The sequence below is a fragment of the Carassius carassius genome, unplaced genomic scaffold (assembly GCF_963082965.1).
Source record: "Carassius carassius unplaced genomic scaffold, fCarCar2.1 SCAFFOLD_73, whole genome shotgun sequence".
Lineage (NCBI taxonomy): Eukaryota > Metazoa > Chordata > Actinopteri > Cypriniformes > Cyprinidae > Carassius > Carassius carassius.
The window spans coordinates 97,501-119,269 of record NW_026774986.1 but is presented as its reverse complement, the minus strand read 5'-3'; the positions used below and the strand labels follow the sequence as shown (position 1 = coordinate 119,269).

The 21,769-nt window shown below is 39.3% G+C and overlaps 2 protein-coding genes across 2 annotated transcripts; both read right to left on the bottom strand.

Moving 5' to 3' along the window:
* Positions 1-16,409: 16,409 nt before the first annotated feature.
* LOC132133930 (histone H3) lies at positions 16,410-16,879 on the bottom strand. The gene has a single exon (XM_059546842.1). It carries the CDS (start codon positions 16,830-16,832, stop codon positions 16,422-16,424), a length of 411 nt encoding a protein of 136 aa, XP_059402825.1. The 5' UTR covers positions 16,833-16,879; the 3' UTR covers positions 16,410-16,421.
* A 641-nt stretch (positions 16,880-17,520) lies between these two features.
* On the bottom strand, positions 17,521-17,974 carry LOC132133932 (histone H2A-like). Its single transcript, XM_059546844.1, has one exon. It carries the CDS (start codon positions 17,950-17,952, stop codon positions 17,566-17,568), a length of 387 nt encoding a protein of 128 aa, XP_059402827.1. The 5' UTR covers positions 17,953-17,974; the 3' UTR covers positions 17,521-17,565.
* Positions 17,975-21,769: the final 3,795 nt, after the last annotated feature.

Below are 21,769 nucleotides of genomic sequence, written 5' to 3'. Positions count from 1 at the left end.
GCTTTTAGCGGGCTCGTCTGGAGGAGACCAGTCGAGCTGAAGGTCGCTGACAGCCCTTGTAAGCACGCGAGTAAGCTCCGCGTCGATATCAGTGCGTTGTCCGGTGCAGCTGGGGGCTGTAGAGGGGGGGGGGGTCCGCAATGGAGCCCGACCATTCTTCACTACTGGACGCGGCGAGAGAAAGGCTGTCGTGTCTGTCTTCTTCTGCCTCAGGCGCTCCGAAGGAGAAGGGGGCGCTGGTGAGCAGAGACTGGCGCTGCTCGTCCACGAAGAGGACAGGCGAAGGAGAGAGAGCGGGCGAGGCACGCGGGGAGTGTTCCGGCGTGAGCTCGCGTGTAGCAGTGTGCTCAGGCATTCTCTGATCGCGGCGTTTCTTACGCGGCACTTGAGAGAGAAGAGGCGGAGCGGGTGGAGCGTCGTGGCTGGTTTGAGCTAATCGAGCCCGCAGGGTCGATATAGCCATGTTGTCGCACTCAGGGCAGCCGCCCTTGGAGAGTGCATTCTCAGCATGCTCGCGGCCCAGGCAGGAGACACAGAGGATGTGGCGGTCCTTGCTGGGCAGAGGGCCTCGGCAGGAAGCGCAGGCCCGAGGCATTTGAAACAACGCCTCGAAATTTGCTCTTTTACGAAAAAGTGTGATGCAGCGGCAAACACACTTAGCTTTTTAAAGGATATAGTCACGCCGGATGGCGCAGCAGGAAGCGAATGCTGAAGGCGGCGTCGGGATGAAGCACGAGCCGACGTCCTCAGATCTGCGTTGCAGTGCTATCCCGCTGAGAGGCTTTTCGACGGCGTGTAGAGGCTTCTCCGGAGAAGACAGCGAAGTGCAGGTGAGATCGCTGAAGGAGATGAAATCTGATCCCTATGGCAAAGCGGCGGCTTATATAGTTCCAGCCACGCCTATTTTGGCGCGCTCTGACGTCCAATGGGCGCGAAGCTCCCTCATTGGTTCGTTCCTCTCCGCCGCCTCACCATAGGTTGCTGCAGTTGCCACAGCACAGCCAATAAGCACGCGAGCCGCTTCGCTTAGGTCTGCTGTGCTGCAGCACTGCGTTTTACATTATTAAAAATTAAGGATAATTTTTGGCTTCATATTCTCAAGAAAAGGGGACCTTTTCCCATAGCGTAAGCTAGCTTACGCAGTACGAGAGTACTCTCGAAAGGGAACTTACATTATTAACAATCACAATCATGAGAATACTGGTGTAAAATGTTAAATTCTGTTTTGTTTGTTTGTATTTTTTTTTTTTATCATTAGGTCCCTCAAATTTGCCAGCAAAAATTATCTTTATTTTAACACTCCACCACATACACACACACACAAATAAATAACAAAGGCACTTTTAAGAGCCACGTCCGTCTTGTTAACCTGTACCCATCACCTGTACTCTCTTCAGCTCTCTTTCTCGCTCCCCTCTCCTCTCTTTGTCTCTCTTTGTCCCCCCCTCCCTGTATATTTGTTTTATTTGTCCATCTCTTTGTTGCGAGTCTTTGTCTGTTTGTTTTTCTGTCCATCACTATGTCCATGAGTGATTCAGAAATCCATAAAAATCTAATGGTCTTGGATAACTTGGTTGATCATCAAGAACTGAAGGATGAGCTCCAAAGTCTTGATGACTTCCTTGGTGAGCTGCAAGAAGAGGAGGCGGCAGCAGCACCATCAAAGACACCTGAGCCAAGGCAACCAAAGGTGCACTGGAGAAAAAGAGACGCGCATGGAAATATTGTCTATGCAAGGCTGCGGAGATCTTTAAAATCATAGGTATCTGGGGCAGACTCGTCCAGGTTACGGAGAAGTCTGGCCTGAAAAACCTGAAGCAGCTTGACCAGCGGAGGTGTATGCTCGGCCAGCGAGAGCTGAGGTGGTGCGGCACGGTTTGGATGGATGCATGGGCTTCGACCGCCATCCTGCGGCTGAGGGCGGGCAGAGGTGTGCAGCAATTGCCTCCTCGAGAGGGGGGAGGCTCTCATAACCGTGGTCTCGGGCGCCGTCGACAGAGGAGAGCGCTGACGAGACAAAGTTTTCAAACGTGCGGAGAATGGGGCTTTCCACGACTTCGTGAGTTCATCGTGAACTTCCGGGAAGAAGGGGGCGTTTCTTTGCGGAGGGGCCGAAGGGCGCCCCTGCAAGAACCACTCGTCCAGCCTGCTTTTAGCGGGCTCGTCTGGAAGAGACCAGTCGAGCTGAAGGTCGCTGACAGCCCTTGTAAGCACGCGAGTAAGCTCCGCGTCGATATCAGTGCGTTGTCCGGTGCAGCTGGGGGCTGTAGAGGGGGGGGGGGTCCGCAATGGAGCCCGACCATTCTTCACTACTGGACGCGGCGAGAGAAAGGCTGTCGTGTCTGTCTTCTTCCGCCTCAGGCGCTCCGAAGGAGAAGGGGGCGCTGGTGAGCAGAGACTGGCGCTGCTCGTCCACGAAGAGGACAGGCGAAGGAGAGAGAGCGGGCGAGGCACGCGGGGAGTGTTCCGGCGTGAGCTCGCGTGTAGCAGTGTGCTCAGGCATTCTCTGATCGCGCGTTTCTTACGCGGCACTTGAGAGAGAAGAGGCGGAGCGGGTGGAGCGTCGTGGCTGGTTTGAGCTAATCGAGCCCGCAGGGTCGATATAGCCATGTTGTCGCACTCAGGGCAGCCGCCCTTGGAGAGTGCATTCTCAGCATGCTCGCGGCCCAGGCAGGAGACACAGAGGATGTGGCGGTCCTTGCTGGGCAGAGGGCCTCGGCAGGAAGCGCAGGCCCGAGGCATTTGAAACAACGCCTCGAAATTTGCTCTTTTACGAAAAAGTGTGATGCAGCGGCAAACACACTTAGCTTTTTAAAGGATATAGTCACGCCGGATGGCGCAGCAGGAAGCGAATGCTGAAGGCGGCGTCGGGATGAAGCACGAGCCGACGTCCTCAGATCTGCGTTGCAGTGCTATCCCGCTGAGAGGCTTTTCGACGGCGTGTAGAGGCTTCTCCGGAGAAGACAGCGAAGTGCAGGTGAGATCGCTGAAGGAGATGAAATCTGATCCCTATGGCAAAGCGGCGGCTTATATAGTTCCAGCCACGCCTATTTTGGCGCGCTCTGATGTCCAATGGGCGCGAAGCTCCCTCATTGGTTCGTTCCTCTCCGCCGCCTCACCATAGGTTGCTGCAGTTGCCACAGCACAGCCAATAAGCACGCGAGCCGCTTCGCTTAGGTCTGCTGTGCTGCAGCACTGCGTTTTACATTATTAAAAATTAAGGATAATTTTTGGCTTCATATTCTCAAGAAAAGGGGACCTTTTCCCATAGCGTAAGCTAGCTTACGCAGTACGAGAGTACTCTCGAAAGGGAACTTACATTATTAACAATCACAATCATGAGAATACTGGTGTAAAATGTTAAATTCTGTTTTGTTTGTTTGTATTTTTTTTTTTTATCATTAGGTCCCTCAAATTTGCCAGCAAAAATTATCTTTATTTTAACACTCCACCACATACACACACACACAAATAAATAACAAAGGCACTTTTAAGAGCCACGTCCGTCTTGTTAACCTGTACCCATCACCTGTACTCTCTTCAGCTCTCTTTCTCGCTCCCCTCTCCTCTCTTTGTCTCTCTTTGTCCCCCCCTCCCTGTATATTTGTTTTATTTGTCCATCTCTTTGTTGCGAGTCTTTGTCTGTTTGTTTTTCTGTCCATCACTATGTCCATGAGTGATTCAGAAATCCATAAAAATCTAATGGTCTTGGATAACTTGGTTGATCATCAAGAACTGAAGGATGAGCTCCAAAGTCTTGATGACTTCCTTGGTGAGCTGCAAGAAGAGGAGGCGGCAGCAGCACCATCAAAGACACCTGAGCCAAGGCAACCAAAGGTGCACTGGAGAAAAAGAGACGCGCATGGAAATATTGTCTATGCAAGGCCGAGATCAAGCAGGGATCAGTCAAAAAAGGGTCAGTATTGTTTTTCATTAAAGATGTTTTGAGAAATCACATTGTTTAGGCCCTTAATTTTGTAATAAAGGAATTAAGAAAATGAAGGAATACATGTTTAGCTTGATATTTCAGGGAAACAATCAAACCAGAACTAGTCATTTCATTTTTGACATAAAAAAGTAGATTTATTAAAGATGTCACTAGTAAATATAATTAAGGAAATTCAAAGTTTGATCATTGCGAGGACATCAAGGACAAGAAAGCATCATTCTCTACTTTCAGCTACCAGTTGGAGTGGAGTGGAGAATTAGGCCAAGTGTAATGACTTATAGAGCTAAAAGCCACTTATAGTTTAATAATATTGTTTTTTTTTTTTAATTACTAGACTACTTATTTCAATGATTAGAGAGGACATGTCCTATATGTAGTTATGGGAATATGCACTTTAGTAGATTTTAGTTAACAGATCACTCTTACTAACTGTATAATAAAAATATTCCCACAGTTGGAAATCTATGGTCATAGCAACCCTAAATGTTTATGCCATTTTTTAGAAAATACATACTTCTCATTGTCTCACTGGCAAACATGTGGGACAGCTCTCTGAGGGTATCAGCACGAGTTGAAAGAGATTTCCAGTGGTGGTCCATCTCTGCCACAAGAATCTTCAGCTCCTCCTCAAGTCTTCTTACTGACATGATGATGTCAAACGCTCTTCTTTTTGTCCTTAGATCGACAGAGTCTGGAATGCATTTATGAGAAAGACTTAATTCATATGTATCAAACATCAACCTTTAAAGAATCACAGAAAAAAGTCACAGAATGACATTTGAAGCATTGTGGGTAAAGTGTCATAATGTATGTATCAGATTTGTCAGAAGCTGTGAACAGACTAGTGTACACACCACTGTGTGGTAGCTGCCATGGCCAAGCTGTCTCACCAGACAGAATGGTTTCCATGCAAAGACTTTCTGTGCTTGGAACCATTCTGTTGTATTTCTCCACAACAGATGTCAGGATGCCCTTCTCCTCCTGATCTTGCGGCGGATTCTGGCAAGACCTTTGTTCCCATCGGTGTCTTTGTAGAGCCGATGGGAACGTCTCTTGATACTCGCTACCAGGACCTCAATTCTGCTGGCCAAGCCATCAGTATCATTTGTGGTTGTTACTCTTGCTGCTGAGAAGAAATAGGTAGTTTGCAGTTTAAATTGAAATAAAAGTAACAATTACAATTATTTGTGCACTGTAAAACCAAACAGTGAAATTAATTAAATGAAATGAGTTTGTTTCACTCAAATAATAATGGAAGTTATTTGTATTTAATAGAAAAAAAAAGTTTTGTGAACTCAATTTCATTGTAGTAAGCAGTTTAATTGCAGCAGATTTCTAATTCCCAGCATGCTTTGTGTCAGACAGTATAAATAAATGTTGAAATTAAGTGTTATTTTGTGTGTTTTTGCAGATTATCATAGGCTATTCTTTAATATTGTTTTATGCTGGGATTTACAGGAGGTTCTGTTAAGTTAGTTTTGTAGGGTTACCACTGTGGTGAAGAGTAGAGCATGTGTTTTGGTTGAGGATGGGCTGCTAAACTTTTGAAACCACATGTACTGTATGTTGTTTGATTATATACATATAATGACAGTCTCTTTGATAGTTATATTAGCATGTGTTATTTGCCATCAAACACTGAAACAAGATCTGAATGTGATGTTTATGTAAATGAGCTGTTTGTAATTAACACTATGACGAGTGGGGTAAGGCTGATAACTGTGGGAGCGATGGGATGTCTGTGATTCTGAACTTGAAATATTAGTTTACTTAAATGTTTTAAGTATTCTGAATTTGAGGTTTAACAGTAATCATTTCCTCACCGTCTGCCCACTCCTTTACATTACTGACCCAGTCTTCCAGTTGGCTCTCTGTCACTGCCAATTGGGCTTTCAAGGACTCTAGGTTTCGTAACTGGCTTTGCAGAGCTTTTCTGGTCTACAATGACGAGCAATCACAGAACCAAGAAACAAGAACCAAATGTTCAATGCACAGCTTCATACACTGCAAACACACAATACTGACCATGTAAAACAAATTCTACAGTTGTCATTACCTTCTGATAAAGAGCCATGTTATCTTATTAATATGTAAGAACACTGTGACACACAGTTTGAAGTACCTAGCAGCATTCTTAAAACGGTAATGCTTGCGGTTTCCATCTACGGAAACGGCGAGCATATTTGGGGAGCATGCAGGGCAGATGAAGGGCTCTTCCTTGCATATACTGTCCACCTCAAATCGCACAGCCTCCCACTCAAAAAAACTTTTCTGAAAACTGTCTGCAGAGATCTTGCCAGTCTATTAAAAATAAAGAAACCAAAAGCTTATAAATGTACAACAAATACATTAGCATCAAACAGGTTTTCAGCCCACAAAATTAAAAACATTAACAATACTGCAGGATTTATAAATTCATTACTCACACGACCAAAGCGAACAGTTTGCTGATCCAGCATTCTTAAAGATGCTTGACAGGACAGTCCTGGTGCCACCATCATTTCCTCAAATGAGAAAAATATATCGGTAGTATAAATTGTGGCGAACTGAAGAGTTGCCGGCCAGTAGTCACTTCTGTTTAGGTCGGCCACTGCAGCAGTCCAAGTGGCTTGGCATGCCTCACAAAATAACTCGGGCATGCTTAGATCATATCGTCCTGGAAAAATCAAAAACATATCCACTGTAATGCAATCCTTTGCTGGGTCAGTCAGGGTTTGGGTTCTTAATACAATTTATACATTACTTTGTATACTTCATAAGATGCTTCTCAAACAGGACAAAATGAAGTTCTTCACATTCTTACCATTCATTGTTACAACAGCAACAGTCTTTCCTGGACTGACTCTCAATGACTCTGGTGAACAACCACAGATTTTGTCAGGCATTTCCACGGGTACAAGCCGCACTGAAAAATATCACACAGTACATGTGAATTAACATAATTTGTATTGACTGAGTAATATAATATTGTAATGAATCAATGTTATTGAAGCACATTGCTGAAGAACACACGATATGCTCAAAAAGCCGATTGACACAGAGTATCTAGTGAACATGAGGACCAGCCGTTTAATCCATAATAGCTGTCCGTGACTGTCTGATTATTACCAAGTCCTGTGGCTTTGTTTGGTTGTGTTGTTTGCAGGAAAAACAATTATTTGCCCAACTATGGTCACTCTGACTGACTAACAATTTGTTGACTGTTTGGGGCAGCCCTAATAAATATACACAACAATGATGTATGTTTATAAAGTTTCGAAAGCATGCTTAAGGTTATTTTGTTCCTCTTTTAAGATTCACCATGTGGCTTAAGTGAAGAGGGTTTGAAAGGTCTGCAGAGCATCATCCTGAGAAAGCAACATAAAGTCAGAGAAATGAAGGTGCAAGCAAGAGACTGTTACCTGCAAGTTTTGTCTGGAGAAGGCAACATCAACTTTTTGTACAGTGCTTCAGCTGATGAGTATGACAGTGACTGTGAAATGTCTGATGACGGACTGTAATCCACAAGACTGTGACATCTTTCATCGTTCTGGACAATGACCTTAACTCTGGATATAAAGAATGTAATAAAATCTGCTTTTCATCACCTTTATAAAAAAAGTGAACTAAACTTTTGTTGAACTAAAAGTGTTGCCTGTTCTTTCACATACTTAGAAATGTGTGCATGCATGCCTCTAAAACCAGTTTGTGGTGGAAATTAAGTGCATTAATTGAAGTATTGTATGGTACTTAGAGATTTGAGGTATGAGTTGTTTCTTCTCATCCAAACTTTACTTATACTCCACTGCAATTCAGAGAGAGAAAAAATGCACTGGACAGCACATGGAGAGCTTTTAAATGACATTTTGTTGCAAAAGAAACTTCTCAAAAGTACAATTAGTTGATTGGCAGAAAATTAATTGCCAGATAATTTTCATGCAAAAACATTTAATGGTTCCAGCATGTATTTTTTTATTTGAGGTTTGAACTGTTCACAGCTTTTATCAGTGCATCTTTTTGGGGTTTTGTGTAATTGTGTCTGTATTTCTCATTTTCATACTTGCTCACAAACCAAACTCTTCATTTGTTGAGAAATAAATAGCAGATTCATTTGTTATGAAAACAATCATTAGTGTAGGTTGTGCACAAAATAATGAATAATAATCTTGCATGAGTAATAATAATCTAAGGTTATATGATTCACGGGGGGAATGAAATATTAGAACACAGCTTGTGGCTGTGGAAGTGTAGTGTATTTCAAATATAACAACTGAAACCTTTTTAGAGAAATAGAAGAAGCAAATTATGAGGAAGAAAAGCATTATGATAAGGAGGAATCATTATTTCCCAGTTTAATATTACATCTGCTTATGTGTCATCTAGTAAAAGTATTGGAGTCAACTGATTTGATTCTGTGGCGCTCAAAACATTCCACCACTTGTGTAGCTTCATCAGCTGTGACCTGATAAACAGCATGATGATAGCAATTTTGAAGTCCTTTTTTATTTAATAAAATAAAATGAAATGATTTACATGGTGTATCGTATAGTACATTTTGTTAATTGTTTTGGAAATAAAAAATGCACTATATCATCTTATGAGTTTGTTAAATTTCATAATTTTGTAAAAAAAAAATAAAACAACTTTGTAAATACTTACCATGCTTCTTTTACATAAACATTTTTAGTCACATTAATGGCATTTGAGACAATAATGAACTATTGTTGTCTTTTATACCCTGATTCTTTTTATTGTGCACCGTCCTGTGCCTATGTTACTGTATTCAGAGTCTCACAATATCAGCAAAACATAACACAAGCATGATGTAAATATAGAAAATGGGGAAAGGAAAACAATATTCAGATATAAATGTGAATCAACAGTTTGTTGTTCATGATGAAGAGAGCATATCTGTGTAATTTTTACTGTCTTACCTCCCCCAGGGACCCGGTAGCGCCCCCTGGAAGAGCCAAAAAATGCACATTTCAAATGGCTGTAACTCAAAATCTGGTAAGCATATCGAAGAGAAAATTGGTAGGACAACTATTTATGCTATGTTTACTAAATGATGTTGAACAGAGATTTCTGACATGCATGGAAAGGAGTTATAAAAGCATTTTAAAAAGTGCTCACAGTACAATACCAAATTTCATTCTGACTCTCAAATATGTCATAGAGGTTTATACACTGAACATATTTAGATGCCCCTTTGCTCATTAAAGATTGTATTTATTTAATTTAATTACTAAATGTTTTTAAACTGCATTACCCATACGCCTCTGTAATTCTATCAATGGAACGGAAAACAATGGCGCAGTAAACTGTAGTTCATTGAAATTACACTAGGGTTAGGGTTAGGATCTCTGTAAACGGGTAATTTCTTTTAACATAGCAATACCTCATTGATAAATGACAGTATGACTTACGTAATAAAGACATCAAAACATAGTTTGCAACATTAATCGCTTTTTATTTTGGCCTTAAAGTTACTCCAATCACAGCGTGTTCTGTTAGAGCTGTGTCACGTCATACTTGTCCATATATGGTAATTACAGTACAGCTACGGCCGGAAGTGATGCAACGTTTCAGGGTAAATAACGGTGAATTAAACTTGTTACTTATCAAATTGTGTTTTATTAACACCAACCCTAAACTTACCATTACAATACCGCAAATACAGTTATTAAATTAATTAAATAAATATTAAATGCCGCAATATTGATGTGCGCATGTCCAGTTGCCGTAGCTATATCCCATTCCCTTCTAGTCTTTCTCGTTGAGTTGACTTGCGGGTATCATGGAAGTACATGTGATTGGCAGGTCTACAGGGCCCTTTTGTTTCTTTACCATGTAGTACAATATTAAAAATAACTATTATATAATTTATATATAAATTTAAAATTCACTGAAACAGATTACAGTGAAACATTTTTTCCAAGTCCATTGGTTTCCATGGCATGAAGCAGAGGGTAACTATTATTAAATATTTGTTGCAGCTGTGCACTGTATGTGAATTAAATAATTCAATATATCAAAATATTTCATTTTTTATTACAAAATGAAAATTACTGTGATAGTTATTCTAGCATGCAGTAATTTTTATAAGAGGTAAGTTAATTAAACATAAAATACTTATGTGACATTTGCAGATGTGACCCAACAGGCTTTAAATAAAAAAACTTTTTAAAGCCTTTCTCTCTTTTTTTTACAAACCAGGAGATGCAAGTCTGCCATCAGGAAACATATTATTTTCTTCCCTTTAAAGAAGCCAACAATAAAAAACAGACTAAATGCAAGGAAAACATAAATTGGCAATTACAATTATGACTATAAATAATAAAGTAATTCATATCTATTATTGTAATCAAACACTTCAAACATGACTACAAAACTTGAGTGACAATTTAGTAGCTTTTGGAGTATTACTTGGTATTTATGAGCTTATGCTCACGGACAAGAAACTTATGATCTCGCAAGGTACACTGTTAAGCAGTTCAAGACCAATGCAAAAAGTTGTTAAAAAGACAACTGTAAGAGACTTAACACTAAAAGACACTGGTTACTGTGCGAAAACTTTACTGAAGAACAAACAGCAAGCAAAAACACTCAAAAATAAACTGCATTGAAGGGTGCTTGATGAGTCCAGGTGTCTATGGTGACTATGTTGTCATGCTGAAAGCTGGTTGGGATGTGGGGACTTTGGCACAATGTGTTGGAATTCACTCACAGGCTCCCATGTGTCATCCCAGGTTTTGCCACTGTAAAACATCATAAGTGCACATAATGTTATTAGAACACAGAGCAAAAATCAAGATCACTGTCAGGTTTATAATTACTGTCTGGCATATTTTCATTTTACACAGTTTTATACTTCTATAACATTACATCTCTTTTTTCTCAAGTACAAGGTCTGGCAGCTTTATTTACTAGTGTTACTAGTTACTTTTAATATTACAATTTTCCATACAGTTCTTGTACACTGAAAGCAATGTACTTTAAAATTTAGTGATTTCAAATTGTTTCTGATAAACTGAGGGATTAAGTTATATTAGTGGGTTGAGGAAAATCTCCTATTTGTTAGGAGAAAAAAAAGTGGCTACTTCTGACTTGCAGAGGCAGAATAAGTTTAGAAATTTCAGCATGTTATCATATTGTGTTCCAAGCAGATTTGGCAGTTCTACCAACTCTGGATAAGGGTAGTGGCTGTATCTTGATCACATTGCCTTCATTATTCTCCTCTTCACTAATATTTATTACTGTTCTTCTCTGTCTCTGATCTTCCTCATGCATTTTATTATCACTGCTGTCTCTGCTCTCATCTTTAATGCAAACGAATTCCAGAATCAGTATTAATTATTGGTCCAAAAAACCTCCAAAAGCAAGTTTATTAATTTGGTTCTCAGTGGATGTATTGTTAAGTCATCCAGAACACAGATCTTATGTTCGACTGCAATCTGTCCTTTGAAAATTTCCAGCACGTATACAACAGGATTTTCCATCTTAGAACTTTTGCTAAAATATGACACATGCTTAGTGTTTCAGATACTGAAAAATTTTGGGGATGAATCACTGCTACTATTGTAATGCATTTGGTGGATGTCCTGCAGGCTCAATAAGCTTCAGCTAGTTCAAAATGTAGCCACTAGACCATTTACTAGAAGTAAATTTTGTTTTTGTGAATTGTGGGGACATTTCATAGGCGTAATGTTTTTTACACTGTACAAACTGTATATTCTACATTAGCAAACTGTATATTCTACATTAGCAAACTGTATATTCTACATTAGCAAACTGTATATTCTGCCTCTATAGCCAGGGACACACTTAACGACTAGCTGAAACATTCTGAGTTCAACACACAAAGACAGTTTTCTTTGACTAAAGCACATTTAACAAGTAATTTAAATGCGACTGTAAACACTGACTAAACGCAACTGGCTATGACTTGACACACTTGGGCATGATCAGTTGTAAGTATTAAATTACAGTCATAACAAGCCTTACAATCCTTAAGTGCAAAACCAAGAAAGCAAGGATATAAACTATGGAAAGAAATATAATGGCATAAATCACATTATGCTGCATTATTATAACAACAGATAACAAACTGTAAAATATAGGATTATGCACATAAGAAGAAGAATTAAACATATTCATATTGCAAGTATTAGTGGTATTAGCATCCGTGCTAGCGCGAGTGCACTGATAATTATACAGATCGCGAAACAGCTGCAATATTGGCTTAGTGCCAGAAATAGTTGCCGTGCACACAAACATTCCGCATTAAACATAGAATCGTGTTATGAACTTAATTTGTCAGTAACTTTAACTTGCACTCAAGGATGTTGCACACGAGAGCAAAGTCTGCAAACTCTACGAAACTCCAGCTACCAAAAACTCCGGCTGCTGCGCTTGCGTAGCAGAGAATACCTCACTTACTTTAGAATCGTATCTTCTTCAAACTATGTACAGTGCATTTTCCGTAACCCAACACATTAGCAGATTAAATTACGAACAATAAGAGAAAAACCATAAAGAATTCACAACAAATTTCATATTTGATTAAACAAAGACCGACCAAACCAACAAAGGTAATTCAATCTACATTTTTAAACTCTCATCGCCAATCCAACCATACATTCTGTTTCATTCAGGATTAAATTCAAGTGTCTGTCTTTAATAATTGGTCACTGAATTGTCTATAATATTGGGTCTTTCAAAGTCTGATTCATATCAGGATTCAGGAATGATACATCACTCTATGAACTTACTGTGACTTTGGTTTGATCACGTCAAGAAAATATCCCCCCCCCCACCCATTCTCTTCTGAGAACTGCTTACCTATTTCTAAACATAATGTAAATATGTAACTTCACATAATTCTGTAAATATTTGTAATAAAAAATAAAAAAAAAAACACTTGATCCTCTACTTGCTCTCTGTTCGTTTTCTAACTAGGCTACTTGTTTTTCATAAAAAAAACACTTACTTTCTATATTCTATATATTTATATTCTTTTCTTATTCTTTGTGTGTGTGTGTGTGTGTGTGTGTCTCTCTCATTACTAATAAAATTGTCTGCTAAATGTTAATGTAACAATTAATGATCTACTTAATATTTCCATAATACCAAAACAACTGTTAAGCATTATTTCAAAGGACATTTAAACCATCTCTAATTCTTCTTATATCGTGTTATATTGTTATTGGACATAACTTTAGCCCCACAGTCAATGCGCAGAAGTGACCACATATTGATAGCCTCTACATTATTCTAATGTTTCAAATATAATTGTTTGCGCTCTGCTTTAACACTGGGGTTTTTTATAGGCTTAAACCATAAATATTTGACTGAAACTTGTCTATTAATATCTGTTTGCATGAACTTTAACTTTGAAATGTTTTAACTGTTGCCCCGCCTTCTACTTCTCAAACCTCTGCTTTCTATGGTATTGTGCTGAGAAAACAAGAAGAAACCTTGTGCTTTACAAGTTACCCATCCCGTATTGGTAGTGGTGTGGACCACAGTTTGCTTTGCCGAATGTGAAACATGATTGGTAAACAGTTTGCCAGAATATACCCTGACCACTGAGCAACAGTCCAGTTCTTTTTCTTCTTAGCCCAGGTGAAATGCTTCTGACGTTGTTTCTGTTTCAGAAGGGGTTTGGTAGCCCTTTTCCTGAAGATGTCTGAGCATGTGACTCTAGATGTACTGATTCCAGTTTCAGTCTACTCATCGTGAAGCTCTCTTAAGTGTTGGAAATGGCTTTGCTTGACAGTATTCTCAAGTTTGCGTTCATCCCTGTTGCTTGTGCATTCTGTCCTACCCAATTTCTTCCTTCCATTCAACTTTCCATTTAATGTGCTACAGCACTCTTTGAACAGCCAGCCCTTTCAGTAATGATCATCTATGACAAGTCAGCAGTCTTCCCCATTATTGTGGTTTATTTATACTGTATGGATGGTCATTTAAGGAAACTTAAATGTAAATATATATATATTGCAGTGAACAGTAAGCACACGACACACTATTCCCACATTCCCACCTGTCCTCACTTCATGTTTGCGGCTGAATGCGAATGATCATAATCGTGCCTGGGAAAAGTCATCAGCAGTCCAATATAGAAAAAATAAATAAATAAATAAATAAGATGAAGGTGGTGCATGGATCATTTCCATGCAACATCAGAGGCAGACTGGCCGCCCGGACTTTCTGGAGAATCGATGGCCTTCTGGTTCATCTTCAAAGAAAAAGTGACAGATTAAGTGATGTAGACAACCAACAAAAGGGGCACTAATGCAATCCACTTTTTTTCTTATAAGAAAGTGAAACTGATGCAAAAGAGTGTGGCTCATGATGGCAAGCAAAAGATGTGAAGATAAAGGCGGCTGGGAGAAGCTAAAAGAAAAAAAAGTAAACAGTTACATCAGCTTATATTTGCCTGTCTATCTCACACATATAGCTATAGCACTGTAGTAAAATCCCAGGACACCCCTAGTCCGAGCGTCCACTGCTATTTATCACTCCACATTGTCTGGCATGAATATATTCCTTCATTCAAAAAGAGACAGCAACGATTCTACAACGGGTTATATTTGAGCGCTATTGAGTTAGAAAATAGAGTAAATGAAGTAGTCTATAAGGTGATTAGTTTTATATGAGTATATATACACACACACACACACACACACACACACACATAAACATGAACCCATTTAAGAAATATCCGCATTTGTATTTAAAATAAATTGTTTTAACATAGCTTTGAACATGTGTAAGGATTTAGCAGATCTAATAGTTTGCAGGAGTTCATTCCACAATTTAGGGCCTGCACAAGAAAAGACTCGGGTCACCTCTGTTTAAACAAATTCTAATTTCTTTGCCGACTTAATCATTTTTGCTGCTGCGCTTTGGATTTTCTGTAGACGCACAAGTGCTCAAGCATCAACTACATTATAAAAGGAATTACAATAATCCATTCAAGAAAAGACAAAAGTAATAATTGCTTTCTCAAAATCTAAACTGGATAGAAATGGCTTAGTCTTAGCTAACAGATGTGTATTAAAAAAATAAAATAAAAAACTATTTTTATGTAGATTTAAAGTATTTTAGTTCATACAATAGGATAATACATTCATTTCAATAATCTGTTTGAAAATATAAACATAAATAAATAGAAACCATTAAAAATTTGTAATGGCTTTACTGACTAATTAAATTTGTATTGGTTTCAATGGAAGATGCAGTGGTCCAGCTGGTAATTGGTCAATTTCTAAGCCACTGTATCTAATGTTAAGTTGCAAAGACTGAAGTCTCAAATCCAAAGAGATATTCTTTATAAAAGTTAAGCTTTGGTCACGTCCCCCTAAAACGGCTCAATCAGAGCACACCTCACTTTTCAGACCAATGAGCTTTGTAAAAAAAAACTGCGTTTCAGAAAGAAGGGGAACAGAGAAGAAACAATAATGTACACCATGTTGAAAATAATGTTTTTGAACCTTAAACCACATAAGCACATTTTATTACACCAAACAATGATATTTTAAGTAACGTGATGATGCCTTTAACTGGTTCTTTGAGAATTGTAAATTATTGTCATGTAATATTATTGTCATGTAATATCCTGCCGACTATGCTGTTGGGGAAGTCGTGGCCTAATGGTTAGAGAGTCGGACTCCCAATCGAAAGGTTGTGAGTTCGAGTCCTGGGCCGGCAGGAATTGTGGGTGGGGGGAGTGCATGTACAGCTCTCTCTCCACCTTCAATACCACGACTTAGGTGCCCTTGAGCAAGGCATCGAACCCCCAACTGCTCCCCGGGCGCCGCAGCATAAATGGCTGCCCACTGCTCCGGGTGTGTGCTCACAGTGTGTGTGTGTGTTCACTGCTCTGTGTGTGTGCACTTCGGATGGGTTAAATGCAGAGCACAAATTCTGAATATGGGTCACCATACTTGGCTGAATGTCACTTCACTTTAAAATTTAAAACTATATTTTAAATTATACTTAACTGGTTCGGTTTTATTTTCTGGGTTTAACTTTAGTCAAATGTGTGCTTGATGCATGAAGGCCATGTGATAATGTTCTGGAATGTGAGAGTTACACATGCTATAATCATGAGAAGTAGAGCACAATAGACAGCCCTAGACTTTCTCCAAATAGGCCCAACTCAAATAACTGTCAGGGCTCTCACATTATTACAAATACATTTTCCCATTAAGGACTTAAAATTACAGACCCTGCAGATAAAGACATTTATAAGTTATTTGTTTTATTAACCTAACCAAACGTGTCCTTGTGAAACAGATTTAAATTTTACCATTTGCCTTTGTGTCTGTAATGGAAAACTAGAGTTGATAAAACTAATAAAACCAAGTCCTCGACAAAATTCTTCGGTGTTACTCTCCACGTTATAGCAGAAATTATCTCGTTCTTGTGAGCTTTTGATGGCTCTTAAAAGAGCCTTTGTTGTTTACGATGTAAAACAGCGTTGGGTTTAAGCGCGCTCTCCGCGGATGCGGCGGGCCAGCTGGATGTCTTTGGGCATGATGGTGACTCTCTTGGCGTGGATGGCGCACAGGTTGGTGTCCTCGAACAGACCGACCAGATAAGCCTCGCTGGCCTCCTGCAGGGCCATGACGGCGGAGCTCTGGAAGCGCAGGTCCGTCTTGAAGTCCTGAGCGATCTCTCGCACCAGACGCTGGAAGGGCAGCTTGCGGATCAGCAGCTCGGTGGACTTCTGGTAGCGACGGATCTCTCGCAGAGCCACGGTGCCGGGCCTGTAGCGGTGAGGCTTCTTGACGCCGCCGGTGGCTGGAGCGCTCTTACGGGCGGCTTTGGTGGCGAGCTGCTTCCTCGGGGCTTTGCCTCCGGTGGATTTACGAGCCGTCTGCTTGGTTCTTGCCATTTTCTCGGGTTTCCTGTCTTGATTTCTTCAACAGAATGATTAGACATTTTAGCAGGGGATTTTTTTATGTCTCCTGTAGCATTGGGCGGTGCGTCACCGGCGGCATTTGATTGGCTATTGCGTTTACGTCACAGCGTGAGGCGGCCAATGACCGTGCGTTTCCTATTTTCGAATAGACAGCGGCAGTCTGGGTTTCCCGCTCAAAATTTCTCATTTCATTGTTACCCTTTACACATTATATGATCATCAGAAGACTGATGTTACAATCAGATCTAACGCTAAAATAATTCGTATTTACACTACACGTGACAGCGGGGTGGATGATGTTACCATAAATGTTTTAAGATGTTCACTTAACATATGTTCGACTCGGTTGCTTTTCCCCACCTATTTAAATATTGTGCTGTTCCACTCAATTACACTTTACATAGGAACTCATAATTCGCTCTATTAACAGCACTCGTTTCTCGAGAGGCTACAGCATATATATCATAACGGCAATTTATTCATAGCGTGTGTGTGTACACACATATATATATATATATATATATATATATATATATATATATATATATATATATATATATATATATACACAATGTATATGTGTGTGCATAAAAAAAGAAGAGATAAATAACACTTTTCATAGTACAAATTCATATTTCAAACTGCTCTTAAAGATGAAGTGTGTGGCTCTGAAAAGAGCCTTTGTGAGTGATGTGTTCTCTCGTGTTCACTTGGTTTTGGCGGGTTTCTCGGTCTTCTTGGGCAGCAGCACGGCCTGGATGTTGGGCAGCACGCCGCCCTGAGCGATGGTGACTCCGCCCAGGAGTTTGTTGAGCTCCTCGTCGTTGCGCACCGCCAGTTGCAGGTGACGGGGGATGATACGGGTCTTCTTGTTGTCCCGAGCGGCGTTTCCAGCCAGCTCCAGGATCTCAGCCGTCAGATACTCGAGCACAGCGGCCAGATACACCGGAGCACCGGCACCGACGCGCTCGCCGTAGTTTCCTTTGCGGAGAAGCCTGTGAACACGACCGACGGGAAACTGCAGTCCTGCTCTGGAGGAGCGAGTCTTAGCCTTCGCCCTGGCCTTACCACCGGTTTTACCTCTGCCAGTCATTATTCAGATTTTGGTAAATATCCACTGCAAAACAACGCAAAAATGCTAGAGTAGCGTAGTGGTATGACGATCGGTTTATAAAAGACTGTGCTCGTCGTCTATTGGTCAGAATCTGTCACAGCTGCAAACCAATCACTGCAAGCCCCTCAAAAACTCCAAGCCCCGCCCCTCTCTTCCACGCTTTCCTTTTATTGTTGTAAGTGCAAAAGATACAATAACGGCAATTCCCTTCAAATCAAGTCTTTTGTTGAATGGCACACCTTTCATTAATGTGTTTTTATCGGAAATTACATTCAGAATTCTGTTGTAAACACGACGCAATCAGTTTAATTTTTTATATATAATGTAAATGTATTTTAGACTCCATAGTGGTAATACTGAAACAAAATACTCTTAAATGCCCAAAAATCATTTAATTAAAATAATCAGAATCGTAGAATTACACAGAAGAACAGATCAAGGCCACCGGTCAAATACAGATACAAATACAGAGCTCAAACCCTAGATATCGAAGTCTTTTAAACCACTATTTCAAAGACTGTCACTACTGTGATATACAACAACAACCTTTATTTATAAAGCACATTTGACACAATACAAATTTATCCAAAGTGCTGTACATATAGTGCATAGCAAGACTACACTATAAAAAACAACAATTACAAATTTCCGAAAGCTAAAGAAAAAAAATGTTTTCAGAGTAGATTAAAAAATGTCAAATGAACGAGCAGACCTCACATGATAAGGGAGAGCATTCCAAAGCTTGGGCCCAGCCACAGAAAAGGCCTGATAGTGAAGATTGAGGAAGACCACAATAATCGAATCGTGATGTTACAAAAGCATGAATTGCAACTTCTAAGTCTTTGCTTCAAAGAATATTCTTCAACTTTGCAATAGATCTTAAATGGAAAAAGCTTCCTCTAATAACCACACTTATTTGTTTATTAAAGAATAGTGAAGAGTCAAAGATCACTCCAAGGCATTTGTTTGCATACATTTGTTGAGAGAGGACCTAAGTGTGCTTTCAGAGCAGGAGAGGAATCTGCCGGAAAACCGAGAATTAAAACCTCTGTTTTATCCTCATTTAGCTGCAAAAATTATTCGTCATACACCTCTTGATAACATCTACACATTCCAATAACACATCAAATGAAGCAGTGGTGTCAAGCCTTACTGGGAGGTAAAGCTGAGAATTATCTGCATAACAGTGATATGAAATGTTGTACTTCTGAAAAAGGAGGGCCAAGGGCAGCATATAAAGGGAAAACAAAAAATGTCCCATAATAGATCCCTGGGGCACACCAAACAAAACAGGCACAGATGACAAGGAACAATTTCCTAAATTTACAGAAAAAGTCATTTTTTCTAGGTAGGAAGCAAACCACTTGAGTACAGTGCCCTTGACACCTACCATATTCTAGTCGTTCAAGAAGAATGTTGTGGTCAATGGTATCAAATGCAGCGCTCAGGTCTAACATAACCAGCACAACACAAGAGCCTGAATCTTGAGCAAGCAAGATATCATTTGTAACCCTCAACAGGGCTGACTCAGTGCTATGTAATGATCTAAAGCCAGATTGGAACATTTCCAAAATATTAAAAGAATTCAAATAAAACTGGAGCTGTGAAAAAAAAAAAACTACTTTCTCTAAAAGCTTAGAGATGAAAGGCAGTTTAGAGATCGTTCGATACTGCACATTTCTGGATCAAGTTGTTGAGGTTTTTTCAACAGGTTGTACAATTGCATGTTTAAAACTAGCTGGAACGACACCTTTGGGTAAAGAACTGTTTATGATAGCAGTTACCATATGACTAATGGTAGAAAAAACATCTTTAAAAAGACGAGCTGAGATAATATCTAACTTAGAACCAGAACACTTCATAGATTATATGAGCTAGCTGAGGAGGAGAGACAGGTTTAAAGTTAGACAACTCATAGGGCAAGGCAATTGCAAGTGACAGATGGAAAAACAGAGCTCCTAATATCATACATTTTTTGAGTGAAATGTTTTAAAAAATCTTCACAAAGCTCAGAGGCCTCAGATAAAATATCCGTGGTCGGATTTAGAATGGAGTCAATCGTATCAAACAGGACTTTTGGATGCTTAGCGTTGTCAGAAATTAATTGAGAAAAGAAGTTTGATTTTTTTCCCTTTTTTACTGCCGTTTGATAGTTGAAAAGACTTGATTTTAAAACGTCAAATGAAACCTGTAACCTATCTTTTTTCCCACTTTCGCTCTGCTTTTCGACACTCTTGTCTGAAAGCGCGGGTGACATAATTTAACCATGGCTGGCCAGCAACCTTCATCTTTTTATGCTTAAGCGGAGCAACAGTGTCCATAGATATAGAGGACTCTTTATAAAATATCTCCGTCAAGCATTCAGTATCCATTTCGTTCAGAAAATCATTTTTTAAATGTGAAGAAAAGTGTTCAGAAAACAAATTTGCATTATTTGAGTGAACAGCTCAAGAGAGACATGAAGGCTGAGGGCAAATAGAAGACAGGAGAAAGCATGCCGATTCAAACGTAATAAGATAATGGTAAGACACACATGCATCAATAACCTCCATATTTGAAATAAAAACCCCACGAGACATTACCTATGGTGCTGGGTTCAGAGCCACTGTGAGCTGTTCCATGGAGAGGTGACAGAGCCTGAATTTCTTCAGATGGACAAAGAAAAACAGTCTTATATAATCAAAGACTACCTGAAAAGAGAGTCTGAGAAAGCAAGGGATGCCTGTGTGTTTGTCTTTGACAATCGCGAGGATATGGAAACATTCTTATTAAAATGTGTTGATGAACAGGGGCTGAAAGTCAATAAAATGTTTCTGGGAGTTATTTAATTTATAATAATTTATTTACTCTACATTGTTGAATATTATTGTTTTGTGAAATAAATATAACAATACCCAGTGAAACAAGGGATGTCTTTTTATTGATCTTTATGCATCCGTAGGACTTGGACACATTTTTATATATATTTTTGTTGATGGAAAAAGGCCCAAATGTCAATGCCATGTTACTTACATAATCTATCAAAGCAACCAATGACTTAAGCCTATGTATGTGTAGCTTAGTCTTTATAGAGAACCGTCAATCCTATCATGCAAATGTGGTTGCTCTTTTTTTGCGAGGTGATAATTTTTTTTTTCCATGCACATATAAAAATATTAGTGTGTAGATCATAATTGTTCTTGTATATAATTAAAAGGAAAATAAAAATACTTAAAACCAAATGAAGTATATAAATTTGCCGAATTCAGGAACATTTTTTTTTTTTGTTTAAAATGAAAGAAATATGAAAAATAAACACATTCAAAAAAAATAAAGAGGGGAGGATTCCAGTTATTGCATAACACCCATATTTATCCTTAAAATAGTGATATGATCACTAACATTCCCACCTTATAAGTGAAACATTTTTAGAGAATTAGATAAATAAAAATGCTTAAACAAAATTGTCTACTTAACTTTGATATTGTCTAAGGTATGTTACAATCGATCATGAAATATGTGAATTTGTCATTACATAATCGAACAGCGGAAGGTATACATATTTTATGAATTTGCCTAAATATAATCAACCAATGCAGGCGTTTTACCGGCTGTTTGGATGAATTTACTTCCATACATTAGAGATGTGGCCTAGGTTTAATTTGTACAATTTAAATTTATTTAATACAAGTTATTTAACCTGTATTAGTAAAACGAAAGATAACATTATTTAATTTGATCCCCGAAACAATATACTTCCGCCATATTGATTCAATTTTGTTTACGTCTTAAAATTGTGCTTAGACAAAATGTTAAT